This window comes from Dendrobates tinctorius, unplaced genomic scaffold (genome assembly GCF_039654945.1).
Source record: "Dendrobates tinctorius isolate UK_male_01 unplaced genomic scaffold, ASM3965494v1 ptg000351l, whole genome shotgun sequence".
NCBI lineage: Eukaryota > Metazoa > Chordata > Amphibia > Anura > Dendrobatidae > Dendrobates > Dendrobates tinctorius.
The window spans coordinates 3,179,169-3,202,985 of record NW_027362017.1 but is presented as its reverse complement, the minus strand read 5'-3'; the positions used below and the strand labels follow the sequence as shown (position 1 = coordinate 3,202,985).

General features: G+C 45.0%; 1 protein-coding gene across 2 annotated transcripts in view; it reads left to right on the top strand.

The window, feature by feature from the left end:
• The window catches only part of LOC141075422 (A.superbus venom factor 1-like), a 248,931-nt gene that overhangs the window by 156,492 nt on the left and 68,622 nt on the right, over positions 1 to 23,817 (top strand). For both annotated transcript variants that reach the window (XM_073562456.1, XM_073562454.1), the window contains exon 21: positions 16,554 to 16,620. In XM_073562456.1, the coding sequence (XP_073418557.1) occupies positions 16,554 to 16,620 (67 nt within the window). The remainder of the gene's footprint in view (positions 1 to 16,553; positions 16,621 to 23,817) is intronic.

The following is a 23,817-nucleotide window of genomic DNA, read 5'->3' as shown; positions in this document are numbered from 1 at the left end:
TGTATTTTTTAAAACACTCCCTATAATTTTGGAGTAAATGTATAAATTTATTAGCTTCATTCTGTTTGCTCTATGATTGAACCTGCACATCCTCTGTGCCAAAATACGCTACTGTTTGGGTTGGCTCCTGACCCGATATGGTCTTTAGTATCGCATGAGGGGCTGGTGGCAGCAATGTGTCCTTGTGGTATTGGGAAACCCTGGCAGTAATGGATCGGAGGTTTATGTGTGTATTTACTGCCTGAGACTGGTGATCCACCCTCACTGCAGAGTGCCCGATAGCTAGTACGCGACAAGGCAGCCTTTCCGGCGACCACTTCTTCTAGGTGCAGCTCCCTGACTGACCTGAGGGTAAGGGGGGTGCCAGAGAGCTGCAAGTTCCTAACCAGAACTGAAAGTGAAACCAAAAGTTGTAGGTCATAACCCTGACAAATTGGGGGGCAACCAATAATAAATGTAATTCGTGACAGTAATCTTAAATAATTTTCTTATTCTAACATCTACAAATATGTTGCTTTTTGGGGGATGTGGTGCCAATCACAACCCATTTTATCCTAGCAATATATATTGAATTATCTTAAACTATCATTACGATCACTTGTTTTCCTATTGGTGTTCCCACAGGGTCATTTTCATCCATGTACACTACCGTTCAAAAGTTTACTTAGAAATTTCCTTATCTTTGAAAGAAAAGCACAGTTTTTCCAATGAAGCTAACTTTAAATGATTCAGAAATACACTCTATACATTGTTAATGTGGTAAATGACTATTCTAGCTGCAAATGTCTGGTTTATAATGCAATATATTCATAGGTGTATAGAGGCCCATTTCCAACAACCATCACTCCAGTGTTCTTATGGTACTTTGTGTTTGCTAACTGTGTAAGAAGGCTAATGGATGGTTAGAATACCTATGAAAAACCTTGTGTAAGTATGTTAGCACAGCTGAAAACAGTTTGGCTGATTAGAGAAGCTATAAACCTGACCTTCCTTTGAGCTAGTTGAGAATCTGGAGCATTACCTTTGTTGGTTCCATTAACCTCTCAAAATGGCCAGAAAAAAAGAACTTTCATGTGAAGCTCGACAGTTTATTCTTGTTCTTGGAAATGTAGGCTATTCCATGCAAGGAATTGCCAAGAAACTGAAGATTTCCTACAATGATAAGTACTGCTCTCTTCAGAGGAGAGCACAAACAGGCTCTATCCAGAGTAGAAAGAGAAGTGGGAGGCCCTGCTGCACAACTGAGCAACAATACAAGTACATTAGAGTCTGTAGTTTGAGAAATAGACGCCTCACAGGTCTTCAACTGGCAGCTTCATTAAATAGTACACGAAAAACGCCAGTGTCAACGTCTACAGTGAAGAGGCAACTCCGGGATGCGGGCCTTCAGGGCAGAGTGGCAAAGAAAAAGCTGTATCTGAGACTGGCTAATAAAAGGAAAAGATTAATACGGGCAAAAGAACACAGATATTGGACAGAGGAAGTTTGAAAAAAGTGTTATGGACAGACAAATCCAAGTATGAGGTGTTTGGATCACACAGAACAACATTTGTGAGATGCAGAACAACTGAAAAGATGCTAGGAGAGTGCCTGACGCCATCTGTCAAGCATGATGGAGGTAATGTGATGGTCTAGGGTTGCTTTGGTGCTGGTAAAATGGGAGATTTGTTCAAGGTAGGAGGGATTTTGAATAAAGAAGGCTAGCACTCCTGTTGTGAACTCATTTTCTGGTCTACCAGTTGTGAGTTCTCCTTCCGGGCTCCCTCTGGTGGTAACAGGAGGTAGTGAGGTTGATTTAATTAGTAGAGATCTGCCACCTGATGATGAGGATAACGATTGGATCTCTGGAATCTCAGACTGGATTTAAGACAGCCGATGCCCTATTCTGGCGCTGGTGATTCCTTCTGGCGTTTCAGGTCTTGGTTTTCAGCTCTGTTCCAGTCATCTCAAGCTAAGTATTTCTGCTAATGTTCACACTTGATTTTGTTGGTCTATTCAGTTTTTTGTGTGGTCAGCCAGCCCTGGCTGAGGCTGTGCTGAATTTCCACTCTTATTTATCTGTATTTGCCAATTTGCTTTTTGGCCCTTATTAGATTGGCCTCTTTTTTGCTCTGTCTCAGAATATTTCAGAGTGCTGATATAGTGGGAGAAGTCTAGTGACTTCAGGGTTAATTTTGTTATCAGAAGTGTTGGACATTATTTTTGTAGGGTTTTTTGGGCAGATTGTAGACAGTGTCTTTCCTTTCCTGTCCTTTCTAGTTAGTTTGGGCCCCATCATTTGCTCAGCCTATTTTCCTGCCTGTGTTTGTGTTTTCATCTTGTTTCACCGTCAATACATGTGTGGGGGCTGTCTATTCCTTTGGGGTCTGCTCTGGGGCAGTTTAGATTTCCCCTTTTCTTGCTTTAGGCTTATTTAGTCCTCCGGCTGTGACGAGGCATCTAGATTCATCGTAGGAACGATCCACGGCTGCTGCTAGTTGTGTGGTTAGGATCAGGGGTCTGCAATCTGCATAGTTACCAACCTCTCTGGTTTTCTGTGACTTAGCTTGTTTAGTTTTCCTCCTCGGTGACCCATTCATAACAGAATCACCAGCCATACCGCAGATTCTAGGGTACTCAAAAGCAAGAAAAAGTGTCAGAATTTTTTTTTATGTATTTTTTCCTCTTTTTCTCTGGGGCCGTAGGAGGATTTTTTTTTGTCTAATGGAGATTAAGCAATTGTCTGATCGTGTGGAGCAAGTTGCTGCTGAAGTGCAGGGAATTTCCACCTACCTCATTCAGTCACATGCTGCTGAACCTAACATCCCTACTCCTGATGTGTTTTCCGGGATCGGTCTAAATTTTTGAATTTTAAGAATAATTGGAAATGATTTCTTGCCTTGAAGCCTAACTCATCGGGGAGCTCTGCGCAGCAGGTTAAAATTGTCATCTCCTTGCTGCGCGGTGATCCCCAGGATTGGGCTTTTTCTCTGACACCTGAAAATCCTATTCTGACTAATGTGGATGCATTTTTTCAAGCCTTGGGGTTGTTGTATGATGAACCTAATGCTGTTGATCAAGCTGAGAGAACCCTGTTGGCATTAAACCAGGGTCAGGATTCTGCAGAGTTATACTGTCAAAAATTCCAAAAGTGGGCGGTCCTTACTGGAATGATAGTGCTTTGGCAGCTCTCTTTCGGAATGGTTTATCAGAGACCGTAAAAGATGTTATGGTGGGATTTCCTGTTCCCCCTGGTCTGGATGATTCTATGTCATTAGCCATTCAAGTTGATCGGCGTTTACATGAACGTAAGACTACACGGGAGGCGCTGCCACCTTCTGAACAAACGTCTGAACCTATGCAATGTGATGGGGTTTTGTCTAGGGCGCAACATCAGGAGTTTAGAAGGCGTTATAAGCTTTGTTTTTTCTGTGGAGACTAGAGTTGAGCGACTTTTGGTTTTTTAGGGTCGCATTTCGTTTCGTGAAACCCGACTTTTCCAAAAGTCGGGTCGAGCAAGATCGTCCGATTATAGGGAAAAGTCGGGGTCGTCCCGAAACACGAAACCCAATGTAAGTCAATGGGGAATAAAAGTCGGCAGTGAGAGGAGGACAGGAAACACACCTACAGTGCCCATTTGAATGCCAAAAGCATCAATTCTTCTTACTTAAGCTTGTCAACCTTAATTAACTTCATAATACAAGTTACGCACTGAAAAATGGGGGTTATTTGGCTAAAGTTGTGGGGGGGGAGGGCTGGCTGCAGGTTTTCATGTGCCCTGGGCGAAAGAGCGCCCCTTTAACACATACCACAACTCATCATGCTCCGATACGGCAGAGAAATAGCGGTATAGTACAATGAAAAATACCTCACTTTTTACATCTCATGACGAGGCCCATCTATTTCTCCATACAAAATCATTGGTCCCATATAATGTTTGAAACAGTATATGATGAGCTCCACATAATGCTACAGTATATGTTGGTCCCCATGGATGAAGCTCCACTGTCTTATGGGCCCAAATAATGCTCCAAACATAATGGGCCCCATTTCTAATGCTCTAGTGTATAATGGGCCCTGTAAATGCTGCTCCAGTGTCTGATGTCCACCTTTGGAATGTTCCAGTGTATGGTGGGCCCCATCTATCATTCTCCAGAGTATAGTGCTCCCCAAAAATTGCTGTCCCAACATTGAAAACAATCAAATAAGTCTCCTCGCTAGGGAATCCCTGTACTTGTCTGGACTCCTCGTCGTCCCCATCTTCCATCTCACTGCACAGTATTTCAACTTTGCAAGTGCTGTGATCCTGAGCAAGCAGGGGGGGCCCACTCGTTGGCGACGGCACTGGCACAGGGCCCCTGATAGTACGGTGGTGTGTCTGATGGCGGGTGGGCCGAACCTGCACTTTCATCTGCAGCTTCCTCTTTGTCACCGTGTAAGATGGAACTGTATATGGGAAGGGTAACCTGAGTTTCATCAGGGTCAGATTCAGGTCGTGTAGCGTGCGAGGGAAATGTAGTGGTCTGGGTCAATGTACCAGCAGATTCATGGAGTGGAGCCTACGGTTAAATTCGACTCCACCTGGGAAACCTCAACCATGCCAGCTACAGAACAGATGCACACATTGCAAGCTTAATTCCGTTAACGAACGAGACTCCGTCATGCCCCGCGGTCCGAGTCCGGCTTACTAGAGGGACACGTGAGGCTCTGGCACATGAGATTGGCCAATAACTGGTGTGTCATGCCCTTACATGTCCGTGGCTGCATGTGCGCTACACTGAAAAGGCCAGCGTTTGTCGCTTACAGGTGCAGATAACCCGCTGAACAACGTTAGTGATGGGGATCACTGATTACAAATATTACCCGCGAACAATGATTTCTCAGTAAGTGCAGGTCAACCGCAGTTCCGGAATTAGGCCTAACCGTCATTCCTGAAAAAATGAAAAACTTACGTGTGCAAACCACAGGTGCTGTAGCTTGCTTAACAGCTCGTCAGCCGTTCTCACGCCCAGTATGGATTACACGTGATCGCACAAAGGTGAGAAAGGGTACCGTATCCCCAGATAACATGTATGGATAGCGTACACATTCAAAATATATGTCTATACATCAGGAGGCAGGCTCAGACGGTGTTAGGCCCAGTATGGATTGCACGTGATTGCACAAAGGTTAGAAAGGGTACCGTTTCCCCGAATAACATGTATGGATAGTGTACACATTCAAAATATATGTCTATACATCAGGAGGAAGGCTCAGACGGTGTTAGGCCCAGTATGGATTGCACGTGATTGCACAAAGGTTAGAAAGGGTACCGTATCCCCAGATAACATGTATGGATAGCGTACACATTCAAAATATATGTCTATACATCAGGAGGCAGGCTCAGACGGTGTCAGGCACAGTATGGATTTGACGGCCCAGACTACACAGCGGAGGAGCAGGGAGAGGTAAAGATTGCAAATGCTGGGGCCCTGCCCTAGCAAGGGGGGCCCACTCGTGGGCGTCGGTACTGGCACTGGGCCCCTCATAGTACGGCGGTGTGTCTGACGGCGGGTGTGCACCACCACCGTCAGAGACACTTGATTGCACTATGAAGGACCCTGTGCCAGAGCCCACGCCCAAGACTCGGCCTACCCACCTGTCCAGGGCAACGGCACTCGCACGGTGTCGTGCGCTAGGTGGTGACCCCGGCCATGGGGGGGAGGCAGCACAGTTAGGGAGTTTTAGAAAGTGGCATATGTTGATGTTGGACATTCAGCTGATGCAAAAGGTGAAATAGGTCAAGTCCCAGGAAGAGGTGGACCAAAGCAAGCCATTTTTCTGTCACCCTATGTGTCATCAGGGGAAGGTGGGACAAAATCCTTGGAAACCCATGCGTGGTTCATTTTAATGAAGGTTAGATCATCCACATTTTGGGTTGACAGACGGGTCCTTTTTTCTGTCAGGATTGATCCAGCTGCACTGAAGACTCTTTCCGATAGCACACTTGCAGCTGGGCAAGCGAGCTCCTGTAAGGCATATTGTGCCAATTCAGGCCAGGTGTCCAGTTTAGCGGCCCAATAGTCAAAGGGGAATGACCTGTGTGGGAGAACATCGATATGGGAGGAAAAGTAGTTTGTAACCATAGTTGACAACTGCTGTCTCCTGTCACTTTCCATCGATGCAGTATTACCAGTTGTGTGAGCGGTACTTGAAAAATCAGTCCACAACATTGTCATGAAACCCCTGTCTCCAACGCCACTTCTGCTGTGTGCACCACGAACTCCTCTGCCAAGCTGCCCCCGGCCCGTACGGCTCGTGTGAGAACCATCACTGCTGCTGTGTGCTGGGAATGCCTCAAGCAACCGATTTACCAGAGTTGCTTGTTTATTAGCCAATATTAGGTCAAGGTTCTCCTGTGGCATGATGTTTTGTAATTTGCCTTTATAGCGTGGATCCAGGATGCTGGCCAACCAGTAGTCATCATCGTTCATCATTTTGGCAATGCGTGGGTCCCTTTTTAGGATCTGCAAGGCATAATCTGACATGTGGGCCAATGTTCCCGGTGTCAATGATGCACTGCGAGTGCTGGTTGGAGGAGCACTTTCTGGCAAATCCACATCCCGTCAGTCACGCACAAACCCTGTACCAGACCTTGCCACGCCAACATTTTCACTTGCCCCACGAGATGCATCCTCCTCCCCTAAGTAATCATCCCCATCATCCTCCTCCTCCTCCTCTTCTTCCTCCACCTCATCCAGGAAAGGTCCCTGGGCAGACAATGGCTGAATGTCATCAAGGATTCCCTCCTCCTCTTCCTCCTCATCAACATTGGCTGCAGACGCCTGCTCCTTAAGGTGCGTCAAAGTTTGCATGAGCAGACGCATAAGTGGGATGCTCATGCTTAGGATGGCGTCGTCTGCGCTTACCAGCCGTGTGCATTCCTCAAAACACTGAAGGACTTTACAGAGGTCTTTCAGCTTCGACCACTGCACACCTGTCAACTCCATGTCTGCTCTCAAAGTGCCTGGCCGTGTATCCTCCCACAAATGCATTATGGCCTGCCTCTGCTCGCACAGCCGCTCCACCATGTGCAGGGTGGAGTTCCACCTTGTTGCAATGTCGATAATGAGGCGGTGGTTGGGAAGGTGGAGCAATCGCTGCAGCTTCTGCATACGAACGGAGTGTACAGGCGACCGGCGGATGTGCGCGCACAGTCTTCGCACCTTCTGGAGCAGGGCTGTTAACTCCGGATAATTTTTGAGGAAGCACTGCACCACCAGGTTCAAGGTGTGAGCCAAGCAAGGTATATGGCTGAGTTTTGAAAGGGCTATGGCTGCCACAAAATTACGGCCGTTATCACTAACTACCTTGCCTGCCTCAAGATGTACACTGCCCAGCCATGACTCAGTTTGTCGCTTCAAGTACTCGGCCAGCACCTCGGCGGTGTGTCTGTTGCCCAAACACATCATCTGCAACACAGCCTGCTGACGCTTTCCACTAGCTGCTCGATAGGGGGACACATCGTGTGCAACAGTGGCAGCTGCAGATGGAGTGCTCGTACGACTGTGCTCTGTGGACGAGCTTTCGCTTCTGGAGGAGGAGGAGGAGGAGGGTGGAACGCCTACAGCCAACTGTTTCCTATACCGTGGGCTAGGCAGCACTGTCCCACCACCGCTGTCCCCTGTGGACCCTGCATCCACCACATTAACCCAGTGCGCAGTGATGGACACGTAACGGCCCTGACCATGCCGACTGGACCATGCATCAGTTGTGAGGTGCACCTTTCCGCTCACTGACTGCTTGAGTGCATGGACAATGCGGTCTTTCACATGATGGTGGAGGGCTGGGATGGCTTTGCGAGAGAAGAAGTGGCGACTGGGTAGGTCATAGCATGGTACTGCATAGGCCATGAGTTCGCGGAAAGCTGTGCTTTCCACCAACCGAAAGGGCATCATCTCAAACGAGATTAGTTTAGCAATGTGGGCGTTCAAACCCAGTGTACGCGGATGAGAGACTGAGTACTTTCTTGACCTACTCATAGTGTCTGGGAGGGTGAGCTGGACTTGAGAGCTGCATATGGTGGAAGTAGCGGTGGACAGGGCGGACTGAGAGAGGGTTGATGATGGTGATGGAGTTGTTGTTCTTTCTGATGGCCTAGAATCAGTCTTTCGTTGATATAACAGTGGGATTCCCTGACTGCTGTGGCCTTGCAACGACACCTCAACATTTGCTGCTGTGCTAACCGGTGGGCTTACAGTGGGGGAAACAATGTAGCGTTGCTGACTACCTTCGTTGTGATCAGTTGCACATGTGGCACTTGAGGTTTGGTGTTGTGTCCACGCTTGCAAGTGCATGCTGGTTAAATGTCTAAGCATGCAACTGGTATTCAAATTTTTCAGATTTTTCCCTCGGCTAAAGGTCTTTGCGCACTTCTTACAGATAACCTTGGCCTGATCATGAGGATTTTGTTCAAAAAAGTGCCACACTGCACTCTTCCTACTTTGGCAGACATTTTGCGGCCTAGCACGCTGTGATCTTTTGACCCTCTGGACAAGCTGTCCAGCAACTCTTTTGATGTTTGGAACCTGTCTTTGGAGTGCTCCGGGCCTGCCAGATAACAGCTGTTGCGATGTCGATGTCTGCTGTGGATGCTCCTCATCTGTCTGAGCTATTGGAAGCAGCACCCTCTTCCCCCAATGGATGCCAATCTGGGTCAACAACTGGGTCATCCATCACCTCCTCTTCTATGTCATGTGCACCTTCCTCTGTGTCACCGTGTATGGTGGTATAGTGTGCGGGAAGGGGCCCCTCAGTCTCATCAGGGTCAGAATCTGGCTCTGTACACTGCGAGGACAATGTAGTGCTCTGAGTGAATGTACCAGCAGAATCATCCATCAGCGGCTGTGCATCAGTGCACTCCATGTCAGATTCATCTTGGCCTGGGTAATTCACCATTTCACTTGATAATCCAGGCATGGTATGTGAAAACAGCTCCATGGAGTAATCAGTAGTATGGCCTGCGTCATCCTTCAATCTTGGTTGGGGTGAAGGACACAAGGAAAGGTGTGGTTCATGAACATGAGCCTCCAATGACGACTCAGTGCTTTTACTTTTTACAACTGAAGAAGAGGAGGCGATAGAGCTGGAGGCTGAGTCAGCAATGTAAGACAAAACTTTTTCCTGATGCTCTGGCTTTAAAAGCGGTTTGCCAACTCCTAGAAAACTAAGCGTTCGAGGCCTTATGTAGCCAGACGATGACGCAGGCTCAACACCTCCTGCATTCGGTCCTATTTTGCTCTTGCCACTACCATCAGATCCACCACCAACACCATCATTACCAGCTGCCAACCCCCGCCCAATTCCACGGCCTCTTCCACCAGCCTTCCTCATTTTTGGTAGAAATGTAGACAAAATCCAACAAACTATATAGTAATGTAAAACAAGGTACAAGGTGTCTATAGGACAGGGGAGATTTTGAATTTCTGCAGACACTTGTGGACACTGGACACTTTTGGATTGTGTGAGGCCCACTGATATCTGAGCGCTATGTGACAGGCTCGATGGCACAGCTGTGACAAAAGTGACGAGAGGATAAGGGAGATTTTGAATTTCTGCACACACTTGTGGACACTGGACACTTTTGGATTGTGTGAGACCCAATGAATATCTGAGCGCTATGTGACAGGCTCGATGGCACAGCTGTGACCAAAGTGACTAGAGGATAAGGGAGATTTTGAATTTCTGCACACACTTGTGGACACTGGACACTTTTGGATTGTGTGAGGCCCAATGAATATCTGAGCGCTATGTGACAGGCTCGATGGCACAGCTGTGACCAAAGTGACTAGAGGATAAGGGAGATTTTGAATTTCTGCACACACTTGTGGACACTGGACACTTTTGGATTGTGTGAGGCCCAATGAATATCTGAGCGCTATGTGACAGGCTCGATGGCACAGCTGTGACCAAAGTGACTAGAGGATAAGGGAGATTTTGAATTTCTGCAGACACTTGTGGACACTGGACACTTTTGGATTGTGTGAGGGCCACTGATATCTGAGCGCTATGTCACCGGCTCGATGGCACAGCTGTGACAAAAGTGACGAGAGGATAAGGGAGATTTTGAATTTCTGCAGATACTTGTGGACACTGGACACTTTTGGATTGTGTGAGGCCCACTGATATCTGAGCGCTATGTCACAGGCTCGATGGCACAGCTGTGACAAAAGTGACTAGAGGATAAGGGAGATTGGATTGCTTTTAAAAAAGCAGTTTGCAGAGCAGTGGGTAAACAGCAATGCCAGCCTGTCAGGAAATTAAAAGGCAGCCCAACAACCAACACCACTGATACACCACAATATAGCCTCCCCTTGCACTGCACACACAGTGACTGGTGTGTTGTGCAGGCCAAATCGCTAGCAGCAGAAGCAGTTTTTTTTTCTTCTCAGCAGGACAAAAATAAAAAAATTGGGATTGCTTTTAAAAAAGCAGTTTGCGGAGCAGTGGGTAAACAGCAATGCAGGAATGTCCGGAAGCCTTAGAAGGCAGCCCAACAACCAACACCACTGATACACCACTATATAGCCTCCCCTTGCACTGCACACACAGTGACTGGTGTGTTGTACAGGCCAAATCGCTAGCAGCAGAAGCAGTTTTTTTTTCTTCTCAGCAGGATAAAAAAAAAAAATTGGGATTGCTTTTAAAAAAGCAGTTTGCGGAGCAGCGGGTAAACAGCAATGCAGGAATGTCAGGAAGCCTTAGAAGGCAGCCCAACAACCAACACCACTGATACACCACTATATAGCCTCCCCTTGCACTGCACACACAGTGACTGGTGTGTTGTGCAGGCCAAATCGCTATATATTAAAAATATATAGAGTAGGACCCCCCATATGAGATTGCCTTGGCGTGGCAGGGTGGCTCAATTGAATTGATCAATTTTTTTTGCTAAATATCTCATTTTTGAATACAGCTAGACATTATGTGCATATGCACTCTAATTTATGCTTCCTAACCTTAAGCAGTGCTGGCTTCCCCCCCTATTTTCAAATCGCTAGCAGCAGAAGCAGTTTTTTTGTCTTCTTCCCTGCCTAATGCTCTCCCTACAGAATCAGCAGCAACCTCTCCCTATACTGAGATCGGCAAAAGTAAGATGGCGGTCGGCATGCACGCCCTTTTATACCCCCTGTGACGCCCACCAAAGCAAGCCAATCCCTTGCATGCCCTTCTGAAAGATGGTGGTGACCCCTGCCTATGTCATCACGTTGCCCACAGTGTCCGTGGATCCTGATTGGCTGAAAAAGAGCGCAAAACAAACTTTTGAAACGCGACTTTGGCGCGTAAGTCGCCGACCTCGTGGCCGACCTCATCCTAGGGTCGGGTTTCGTTTCATGAAACCCGACTTTGCTAAAAGTCGGTGACTTTTGAAATTTTTCGACCCGTTTCGCTCAACTCTAGTGGAGACGCCTCTCATACTATTTCTGTCTGCCCTAAATGAGAGAAACGTTTTGCTCACACATTTGCTGTGGGTGGCGTACAACCTAAGTTCCTTTTGGCAATTACTCTGATCTGCTCCTTATCCAGGTTTTCCACTAAGGCTTTTGTGGATTTAGGAGCAGCTTTGAATCTGATGGATTTGGACTTTGCTAAATGTTGTGGTTTTCCATGACGCCTCTGCGGACGCCTATTCCTTTGAGGGGTATTGATGCTACTCCTTTGGCGGAGAATAATTTTTGGACCCAGGTGATAATGCGAGTTGCCCCAGACCACCAAGAAAATTGTAAATTTTTGGTGTTGCATAATTTGCATGATGCTATTGTTCTGGGTTTTCCCTGGTTGCAAACTCATAATCCAGTTTTGGATTGGAAATCTGGGTCTGTGGTGAGTTGGGGTTGTCAATGTGTTCTTAGGGACGCTCCTGTGTTCTCCACCTCTCCTCAGTCTCATGATATTCCTGATTATCTGGCCGATTTTTCTGATGTATTTAGTGAGAGTAAGTCTGCATCTTTATCTCCTCATAGGAGTTATGACTGTGCAATTGAGTGGATGCCTGGGTGTAAATTTCCTAAGGGTCGGCTTTTCAACTTATCAGTACCCGAACATGATGCTATGCGATCCTATATTAAGGAGTCATTGGAGAAGGGTCATATTAGACTATCCTCGTCACCTTTAGGTGCTGGTTTTTTTTTTGGCCAAGAAAGATGGTTCATTAAGACCGTGTATTGATTATCGTTCCTTTAACAAGATGACGGTTAAATATCAGTACCTGTTACCTCTGATGTCTGATTTATTCTCCAGAGTTAAGAGTGCCTGCTGGTTTACTAAGCTTGACCTCAGGGGGCGTATAATCTTATTCACATCAAGCATGGGGATGAATGGAAGACGGCGTTTAATACTCCGGAGGGACATTTTGAGTACCTGGTGATGCCTTTTGGGCTCACTAATGCCCCTTCTGTCTTCCAGTCCTTTATGAATGATATTTTCAGAGACTTTGTGGATAAGTTTTTGATCATCTATCTGGATGATATTTTGATTTTTTCTAGTGATTGGGATTCTCTTGTGGAACATGTCTGGACTGTGTTCCGGATTTTGAGGGAGAATTCCTTGTTTGTTAAGGGATCGAAATGCCTCTTTGGTGTACAGAGGATTTCATTTTTGGGATTTATCTTGTCTCCGTCGACTATTGAAATGGACCCGGCCAAGGTACAGGCCATTTATGATTGGGTTCAGCCTACTTCTTTGAAGGCTCTCCAGAAGTTTTTGGGTTTTGCTAATTTCTATCGTAAATTTATAGGTAATTTTTCTGGTATTGTCAAACCACTGACTGATCTGACCAAGAAGGGCGCTGATGTGCTGAATTGGTCTCCTGAGGCTGTTTCAGCATTTCAGGAACTTAAGCGGAGATTTACTTCAGCTCCTGTTTTACGGCAACCTGATGTCTGACTTCCACTTCAGGTGGAGGTAGATGCTTCTGAGATTGGTGCAGGAGCTGTTTTGTCTCAAAAAGAACCTGTGACTTCTAAGATGAATCCCTGTGCCTTCTTTTCTCGAAAGTTCTCCCCATCTGAATGCAACTATGACGTGGGGAATCGGGAATTGTTGGCCATGAAGTGGGCATTTGAGGAGTGGAGACATTGGTTGGAGGGAGCTAGACATCAAGCTGTGGTCCTCACCGATCACAAGAATTTGATTTATCTGGAGTCGGCCAAACGCTTGAATCCTAGACAGGCTAGATGGGCCTTGTTTTTCTCGCGTTTTAATTTTGTGGTCTCTTTTCTTCCGGGCACTAAGAATGTTAAGGCAGACGCCCTTTCTAGGAGTTTCTTTGCTGATTATCTTAATGTGACCAAGCCTACTACCATCCTAGGTGAGGGAGTAGTTCTTTCTGCCATTTCGCCCGATTTGAGATGGGCTCTGGAGGAATTTCAGGTGGATAAACCTGAGCGTTGCCCTATGGGAAAATTGTATGTTCCTGACCAGTGGAGAAAGAGAGTGATGTCTGAAGTTCATTGCTCCGCATTGGCTGATCATCCAGGTATTTTTGGTACCAGAGATTTGGTGAGTTGGTCTTTTTGGTGGCCTGCCTTATCTCATGATGTCAGGAATTTTGTTCAGTCCTGTGGGACTTGTTCTCGGTCTAAACCCTGTTCTCATTCTAGTGGGTTGCTGATGCCCCTGCCGGTGCCCAAGAGGCCATGGACCCATATCGCATTGGATTTTATTTCTGATCTTCCTGTCTCTCAGAGAATGACTGTTATCTGGGTGATTTGTGATAGATTTTCGAAGATGGTCCATCTTGTACCACTCCCAAAGTTGCCATCTTCCGCTGAGTTGGTGCCCTTGTTTTTACAACAGGTGGTTCGGTTACATGGGGTTCCTAAGAACATTGTGTTGGACAGAGGAGTCCAGTTTGTTTCCAGACTCTGGAAAGCCTTTTGTTCCAATCTGGGAATTCAGTTATCCTTCTCCTCCGCGTTTCATCCCCAGACCAATGGGCAGACTGAGAGAACAAACCAGACCTTGGAGTATTATTTAAGATGTTTTATATCTGCTGATCAGGATGATTGGGTCTCATTTTTGCCCTTGGCAGAATTCGCGCTGAACAATAGAGCTAGTTCTGCCACTTTGATGTCACCCTTTTTCTGTAATTTTGGGTTTCATCCTCGATTCTCTTCAGGGCAAGTGGAATCTTCATCCTGCCCAGGTGTGGACACTGTGGTTGAGAGAATGCAGCAGATATGGGACCAAGTGGTGGATAAGTTGTAACTCTCTCAGGAAAAGGCCCAGTGATTTTCCAACCTGCATTGGACCATTGGTCCCCAGTTTAAAGTGGGTGATATGGTTTGGTTGTTGTCTAAGAATATTCCTATGAAGGTTGCATCTCCAAAATTTAAGCCAAGATTTATTGGACCTTATAAGATTTTGGAGATTCTTAATCCTCTTTCTTTTCGATTGGCTCTTCCAGTTACGTTCAAGATCCATAACGTATTTCACAAATCACTGTTGAAGAGGTTTGTTGAGCCAGTAGTTCCTATGGCAGCACCTCCTGACCCTGTATTGGTTAAAGGCAATGTGGAATATGAGGTAGAGAAAATATTGGATTCTCGTTTGGTTAGACGGAGACTCCAGTATTTTGTCAAATGGAAGGGTTATGGCCGGGAGGATAATTCTTGGGTCTCTGCCTCTGATATTCACGCCAATAGATTGGTTTGTGCTTTTCACCGGGCCCATCCTGATCGGCCTGGTGGCATGGATGAGGGTTCGGTGACCCCTCCTCAAGGGGGGATACTGTTGTGAACTTATTTTCTGGTTTACCAGTTGTGAGTTCTCCTTCCGGGCTCCCTCAGGTGGTAACAGAAGGTAGTGTGGTTGATATAATTAGTAGAGATCTGCTACCTGATGATGAGGATAACGATTGGATCTCTGGAATCTCAGACTGGATTTAAGACAGCCGACGCCCTATTCTGGTGCTGGTGATTCCTTCTGGCTTTTCAGATCTTGGTTTTCAGCTCTGTTCCAGTCATCTCAAGCTAAGTGTTTCTGCTAATGTTCACACTTGATTTTGTTGGTCTATTCAGTTTTTTGTGTGGTCAGCCAGCCCCGGCTGGGGCTGTGCTGAATTTCCACTCTTATTTATCTGTATTTGCCAATTTGCTTTTTGTCCCTTATTAGACTGGCCTCTTTTTTGCTCTGTCTCAGAATATTTCAGAGTGCTGATACAGTGGGAGAAGTCTAGTGACTTCAGGGTTAATTTTGTTATCACAAGTGTTGGACATTATTTTTGTAGGGTTTTTTGGGCAGATTGTAGACAGTGTCTTTCCTTTCCTGTCCTTTGTAGTTAGTTTGGGCCCTATCGTTTGCTCAGCCTATTTTCCTGCCTGTGTTTGTGTTTTCATCTTGTTTCACCGTCAATACATGTGTGGGGGCTGTCTATTGCTTTGGGGTCTGCTCTGGGGCAGTTTAGATTTCCCCTTTTTTTGCTTTAGGCTTATTTAGTCCTCCGGCTGTGACGAGGCATCTAGATTCATCGTAGGAACGCTCCATGGCTGCTGCTAGTTTTGTGGTTAGGATCAGGGGTCTGCAATCTGCATAGTCACCAACCTCTCTGGTTTTCTGTGACTTAGCTTGTTTAGTTTTCCTCCTCGGTGACCCATTCATAACACACTCCATTTTGCAACGCCATACCATACCCTGTGGACAGCGCTTGATTGGAGCCAATTTCATCCTACAATAGGACAATGACCCAAAGCACACCTCCAAATTATACGAGAACTATTTAGGGAAGAAGCAGGCAGCTGGTATTCTATCTATAATGGAGTGGATAGCGCAGTCACCAGATCTCAACCCCATTGAGCTGTTGTGGGAGCAGCTTGACCGTATGGTACTAAAAAGTGCCCATCAAGCCAAACCAACTTGTGGGAGGAGCTTCTGGAAGCATGGGATGAAATTTTTCCAGATTACCTCAGCAAATTAACTGCTAGAATGCCAAAGGTCTGCAATGCTGTAATTGCTGCAAAGGGAGCATTCTTTGACGAAAGCAAAATTTGAAGGAGAAAATTGTTATTTCAAGTAAAAATCTTTATTTCGAACCTTGTCAATGACTGGACTAGATTTTAAATTCATTTGGCAACTCATTTGATTAATAAAAGTACGAGTTTTCATGGAAAACACAAAATTGTCTGGGTGACCCCAAACTTTTGAACGCGGTAGAGTAACTAAAAGCTTTACCTGTACCCCTTCGTAGCCCCTTTATCATTGCATCACTTGTGCACTAGGACACATCCTAATATTAAGATGAAATAATTAGTTTGAAGACCCTGGTCCAGTGGGCTCAGTCAGTATTCCAAGATAGAGGAAAACCCTGTAATTTGCCTCCCATCTGCTAAAATCCCTGCCTTCTCTTCTGACTTGTAGACCTGGTGAGATGTTATTATTCAGGTATTATGTTACGCTGAGCATACTAACTAGATGAGGTGATGCCGGCAGGTAGGAGGCGGTTTGCAAGACCCCTATCCAGATGTGACACCGTGGCCAATGGATCAGGGCTTGCGAGTTGACTAACTCATCTCCAATATCTTTATATTGTATTTCAGCCTGAAGGTGTTCGCATTATAAAAAATGTAAAACTGGTGACACTGGAACCACAGGTCAAAGGAACAGGTGAGTCCAATGTTATGTATGATTTCTGTCTGTTACTGATTGTAGGGTAACAAGGAGCGGAGGCAAGTAGACTAGATCAGGAGCATATATTTTATCCCAGATGAGTTTGTCTGTGTCTGGTTTTCATTCACATGTGCTATTTTTGTAAACCCGATTTATCCCCAGAATGAGGGTCCCCGATTCCTGTGGAGGAGGTGGCCGTTCATGTGTGCAGTGATTTTCAATGTAGTTTATAGCAGTGAAATACACATGTGGTCAAAATTGTTGTTACTAGAGTTGAGCGAAACGGGTCGGTCATTTTCAAAAGTCGGCGACTTTCACTGAAGTCTGGTTTCATGAAACGAAACCCGACCATAGCATGAGGTCGGCTACGAGGTCGGCGACCAGAGCACCAAAGTCGCGTTTTTTAAAGATGCTTCCAGCGCCCTTTTTCAGCCAATGATCATAGAATCATAGAATCATAGAATCATAGAGTTGGAAGGGACCTCTTGGGCCATCTGGTCCAACCCCCTGCTCAAAGCAGGATTCGCTAAATCATCCCAGTCAGATGTCTGTCCAGCCTCTGTTTGAAGACTTCCATTGAAGGAGAACTCACAACTTCTCTTGGCAGCCTGTTCCACTCATTGATCACTCTAACTGTCAAAAAGTTTTTTCTAATATCTAATCTGTGTCTCCTCCCATTCAGTTTCATCCCATTGCTTCTAGTCTTTCCTTGTGCAAATGAGAATAACGATGATCCTTCTACAATGTGACAGCCCTTTAGATATTTGTAGACAGCTATTAAGTCTCCTCTCAGTCTTCTCTTTTGCAAACTAAACATTCCCAAATCCTGCAACCTTTCCTCATAAGACAGGGTTTGCAGACCGGTCACCATTCTGGTCGCTCTTTTCTGAACTTTCTCCAGTTTGTTGATGTCTTTTTTAAAATGTGGTGCCCAAAACTGGACACAATATTCCAGATGAGGTCTGACCAAAGAGGAGTAGAGGGCAATAATGACTTCACGTGATCTAGACTGTATGCTTCTGTTAATACATCCTAGAATTGCATTTGCCTTTTTTGCTGCTGCATCACACTGTTGACTCATATTCAGTCTGTGATCTATTAGTATACCCAAGTCTTTTTCACATGTGCTGTTTCTTAGCCCTATTCCTCCCATTCTGTATATGCTTTTTTCATTTCTATTGCCCAGATGTAGTACTTTGCATTTTTCCCTGTTAAAAACCATTCTGTTAGTTGCTGCCCACTTCTCCAGTTTATTTAAATCTTTTTGAATCCTCTCTCTCTCTTCTCTAGTATTAGCTATCCCACCTAGCTTTGTGTCATCAGCAAATTTAATCAGTTTACCCTCAATTCCTTCATCTAAATCGTTGATAAAGATGTTGAATAATACAGGGCCCAGGACAGAGCCCTGTGGTACCCCACTTGAGACATTCTTCCAACTGGATGTGCAGCCATTTACGACCACTCTTTGGGTCTGATCACTAAGCCAGTTATGAATCCACCTAACAGTTGCCTTGTCCATTCCATACTTAGTCATTTTTTCAATAAGGATTGTATGAGATACTTTGTCAAATGCTTTGCTGAAGTCAAGATATACTATATCTACAGCATTTCCTTGATCCACCCAATCAGTGATTCCATCATTGAAGGAAATTAAGTTAGTCTGACATGACTTATTAGTTACAAACCCATGCTGACTCTGTTTAATAACTTCTTTCTTATCTAGGTACTGACATACATGTTGTTTAATAATTTGTTCAAAGATCTTTCCTGGTATAGAAGTCAGGCTCACCGGCCTATAGTTGCCTGGGTCCACCTTCTTCCCCTTTTTGAAGATAGGAACAACATTTGCTCTTCTCCAGTCTTCTGGGACTTCTCCTGTTCTCCAAGAATTTTCAAAGATTATGGAGAGGGGTTCAAAAATTTCTTCTGCTATCTCCTTCAGTACTCTGGGGTGTAATTCATCTGGACCTGGAGACTTGAATTCATTTAGGTTAGCTAAGTGTTTCCTCACTATCTTTCTGTTTATAGATATCCTGGATTCTTCTATTCCCTTAATAGGACAGTGAAGAACAGTTGAGGTTACATTTCCTTTCTGAGAGAAAACAGATGCAAAATAGGAATTTAAAAGTTCGGCCTTCTCAACATCCTGTCTTACCATTTCATCATTTTCATCCTGTAAAAATCCTATAGCATCTTTGTCTTTTCTTTTACTTTTGACATATCCCCAAAATCCTTTATGATTGCTTTTGACATCTCTTGCAAGCCTCAATTCATTGTCAGCTTTAGTAATCTGATTTGTGCCCTGCAGGTTCTGCAGACAGCATTATATTCTTCTTTAGATATGCCTCCCTCTTTCCATTTTATAAACATTTCTTTCTTCCTTTTTAGCATGTGCTTAAGTTCTGTGTTCATCCATCCTGGTTTCCTTAAATACTTCCTATTCTTCCCTCTTTTCGGAATTGTTAACAATTGTGCTTTGAGAATTTCATTTTTCAAGATTTCCCATCCTTCCTGGACATTTTTGTCTTTAAGGATATCCAGCCATTGGATCCCTCCAATTCTCTTTCTGAATCCCTTAAAATCTGACTTTCTGAAATCTAACCTTGACGTCTAAGTCTTCACAGGTCTTCCTCCTCTAGTTATTCAAAATTCTAAAATAGCATGGTCGCTACCTCCTAGGGTCCCAGCCACTTTTACATCCTCAACCATTTCCTCCCTGTTTATAAGGATTAGATCCAAGGTAGCAGTTCCCCTTGTTTTCTCCCCTACCTTTTGGAAGATAAAGTTGTCAGCAAGAGAGGATAAGAATTTCCTTGACCTGTTAGTTTTGCCTGAGAGAGATTCCCAACAAATGTCTGGATAGTTGAAATCTCTCATGACAACTATGTCATATTTTTTGGAGAACTTGGCCATTTGATGCATAAAGAGTTCATCCATATCTTCAGCTTGCACAGGCGGCCTGTAGTAAATGCCTACAATGGTGTCCTTTCCATTGTTCTGTCCTTGTATTCTTACCCAAACAGTTTCCACAGAATTCCCAGTCTCAGAAGCTTCAATCTCTGTGCAGATATATGTGTTTCTAACATACAATGCGACACCTCCTCCTCGTTTATTAAGTCTGTTTCTTGCAAATAAGTTGTATCCTTCTAGTCTAGTATTCCAATCATGTGTACCGTCCCACCAAGTTTCAGTGATTCCAATGACATCATATTTCTTTTCCTGTGTTAGTAGTTCCAATTCTCCTTGTTTGTTGCCCATGCTTTGTGCATTAGTATAGAAACATTTAAGTTTGTGATTGTTTTCTCTTTCTCCAATATTTTTATTATTTAGATTCTTTTGTCTTTGTTCTTCCTTTCCACTTCTAATAGCAGAGTTCTCAATAGCATTTGTCAGGTGTATGGCTTTTTCTGGTCTTTTGCTTCCCTTCCCACGTTGTTCTAGTTTAAAGCTCTCCTTACAAGTGTAGCAAGGTGACTTCCAAATACATGTTTTCCAGTCTTTGTAAGGTGCACCCCATCTCTAGCAAGTAGTCCATCGTATAGGTAATTCATTCCGTGATCCAGAAATCCAAATCGTTGCTGACGGCACCATCGACGTAGCCAGTTCTTCACCTGTAGAATCTTATTCCACCTCCTTGTTCCATGGCCATCCACTGGGAGGACGGAAGAGAAGACCACCTGCGCTCCCAGTTCTTTCACTTTCTTGCCTAAGTTTTCAAAGTCTCTGCAGATGGTTTCCAGTTCGTTTCTTGCGGTGTCATTTGTCCCCACATGTAGTAGCAGGAATGGGTAGTCATCTGTAGGCCTGAAGAGTCCTGATATCCTGTCAGACACATCTTTAATTTTTGCACCTGGAAGACAGCACATTTCTCTTGAAGTTATATCCGGTCTGCAGATAGCGGCCTCTGTTCCTCTCAACAGGGAATCCCCCATGACCACCACTCTCCGTTTCTTCTTCACGACATTTTTCTTTCTCCATCCAGGAGGACTCTGAAGGCGTACAAGGTTGCTGTTTGTGGGCAAAGTCTTATTCTGATGTATTTCTTCATCGTTTTCCTGCGTGAGAGCCTGGTAATGGTTCCTTAGCAGTATGGGTGCTGACTGCCTCCTGATCCTCTTGCTTCTCTGGGTCACATGTTTCCATTCCTCTGTTTCTTCAGGTGCACTTCGAATTTCTTCTGTTTCTGCAACATGAAGAGATAATTCTGCTTTGTCTAAGAACTCTTCACCTTCCTTAATGATCTTCAATGTAGCTAACCGCTCTTCGAGAGTTTGCAATTTTTCACAAGCTTGCATTTGTGGCATGTGAAGTTTGGCTTTTCCACTGGTAAGTCTGTGAACATGTAGCAAGAAATGCAGCTCACCAAATGGCTCCTGGCCTCTTCCATGTTGAGATTTCTTAAAAACGATGAAAGATGAGCCAAAATCGCATTCCATTCGTGGAGGACGCACACTGTGGGCAACGCAATGACATAGGCATCGGTCACCACCATCTTTGAGAAGGGCATGCAAGTGATTGGCTGGCTTTGTGTGGCGTCACAGGGGCTATAAAAGGGCTCGCACACCGACCGCCATCTTACTTCTGACGATCTTAGCATTAGGGAGAGGTTGCTGCTGCTGATTCTGAATAAGGGAGAGCGTTAGGCAGGGAAGAAGAACCAAAAAACTGCTTCTGCTGTTAGCGATTTCCACTTACAACACAACACTTTGTGTGCGTGACAGGGGAGGCTCTATTTTTGTGCATCAGCTCTGTTGGTTATTAGGCTGCCTTATAAGGCTCCCTGATAGCTGCATTGCTGTTTGCACACTGCTGTGCAAACTGCTTTTTTAAAAGCAAAAATACTTTTCTTCCTCTTTTCTGCACAGTTACCAAGCGTTCATTTTTCCACACTTTTGTGTGCAGCAGTCCTGCTTATTAGGCTGCCTGCATCCATACTTGGACTGAGAGCTTCATTGTCAGCATCCTCAAATCTCTAGTGAGATCCAAATTCTCACCAATCCTATAGACACCCTCCACCTTGTCAAACACCGTTCAATTTCAGCCTGCTACATTGAGGTGTAATCTCTCCTGGGCCTGAGACAATAGTTCAGCATCCTCAAATCTATAGTGACATTCAAATTCTCACCAATCCTATAGACATCCTCCACCTTGTCATACACCATCCAATTACAGCCTGTTACATTGAGGTGTAATCTCTACTGGGCCAGAGACAATAGTTCAGCGTCCTCAAATCTATAGTGACATTCAAATTCTCACCAATCCTATAGACACCCTCCACCTTGTCATACACCATCCAATTTCAGCCTGTTACATGGAGGTGTAATCTCTCCTGGGCCTGAGACAATAGTTCAGCGTCCTCAAATCTATAGTGACATTCAAATTCTCACCAATCCTATAGACACCCTCCACCTTGTCATACACCATCCAATGTCAGCCTGTTACATTGAGGTATAATCTCTCCTGGGCCTGAGACAATAGTTCAGCATCCTCAAATCTATAGTGAGATTCAAATTCTTACCAATCCTATATGCAAATTGCCTCTTCAGAAAGAAAGAGGACTTTTACTCTACAGTGCCACCTATTGGTAGTAGCGATCCTACAAGTCACAATCAACCCTTTAACGAGTCTTGTAGTATGACTTAGGATACAAGCCAAATCAGAATCTCAATTTGCAGACACGGTGTTTCGAGCTGTTGGCTCTCGTCAGTGCAAAGTATGAGATCTGATTTGGCAAGGTGAGAGGCTCTGGACTAGGGTCTAAGAAGTAAGGTTTCTCCTTGCGGAGAGTGACATGCCAGCTGTGGCTTGTCAAGGTAAGGAGACTTATTCGCCGTGCTATGCTCCTCTGGGAAAATAATATGCAAATTGCCTCTTCAGAAAGAAAGAGGACTTTTACTCTACAGTGCCACCTATTGGTAGTAGCGATCCTACAAGTCACAATCAACCCTTTAACGAGTCTTGTAGTATGACTTAGGATACAAGCCAAATCAGAATCTCAATTTGCAGACACGGTGTTTCGAGCTGTTGGCTCTCGTCAGTGCAAAGTATGAGATCTGATTTGGCAAGGTGAGAGGCTCTGGACTAGGGTCTAAGAAGTAAGGTTTCTCCTTGCGGAGAGTGACATGCCAGCTGTGGCTTGTCAAGGTAAGGAGACTTATTCGCCGTGCTATGCTCCTCTGGGAAAATAATATGCAAATTGCCTCTTCAGAAAGAAAGAGGACTTTTACTCTACAGTGCCACCTATTGGTAGTAGCGATCCTACAAGTCACAATCAACCCTTTAACGAGTCTTGTAGTATGACTTAGGATACAAGCCAAATCAGAATCTCAATTTGCAGACACGGTGTTTCGAGCTGTTGGCTCTCGTCAGTGCAAAGTATGAGATCTGATTTGGCAAGGTGAGAGGCTCTGGACTAGGGTCTAAGAAGTAAGGTTTCTCCTTGCGGAGAGTGACATGCCAGCTGTGGCTTGTCAAGGTAAGGAGACTTATTCGCCGTGCTATGCTCCTCTGGGAAAATAATATGCAAATTGCCTCTTCAGAAAGAAAGAGGACTTTTACTCTACAGTGCCACCTATTGGTAGTAGCGATCCTACAAGTCACAATCAACCCTTTAACGAGTCTTGTAGTATGACTTAGGATACAAGCCAAATCAGAATCTCAATTTGCAGACACGGTGTTTCGAGCTGTTGGCTCTCGTCAGTGCAAAGTATGAGATCTGATTTGGCAAGGTGAGAGGCTCTGGACTAGGGTCTAAGAAGTAAGGTTTCTCCTTGCGGAGAGTGACATGCCAGCTGTGGCTTGTCAAGGTAAGGAGACTTATTCGCCGTGCTATGCTCCTCTGGGAAAATAATATGCAAATTGCCTCTTCAGAAAGAAAGAGGACTTTTACTCTACAGTGCCACCTATTGGTAGTAGCGATCCTACAAGTCACAATCAACCCTTTAACGAGTCTTGTAGTATGACTTAGGATACAAGCCAAATCAGAATCTCAATTTGCAGACACGGTGTTTCGAGCTGTTGGCTCTCGTCAGTGCAAAGTATGAGATCTGATTTGGCAAGGTGAGAGGCTCTGGACTAGGGTCTAAGAAGTAAGGTTTCTCCTTGCGGAGAGTGACATGCCAGCTGTGGCTTGTCAAGGTAAGGAGACTTATTCGCCGTGCTATGCTCCTCTGGGAAAATAATATGCAAATTGCC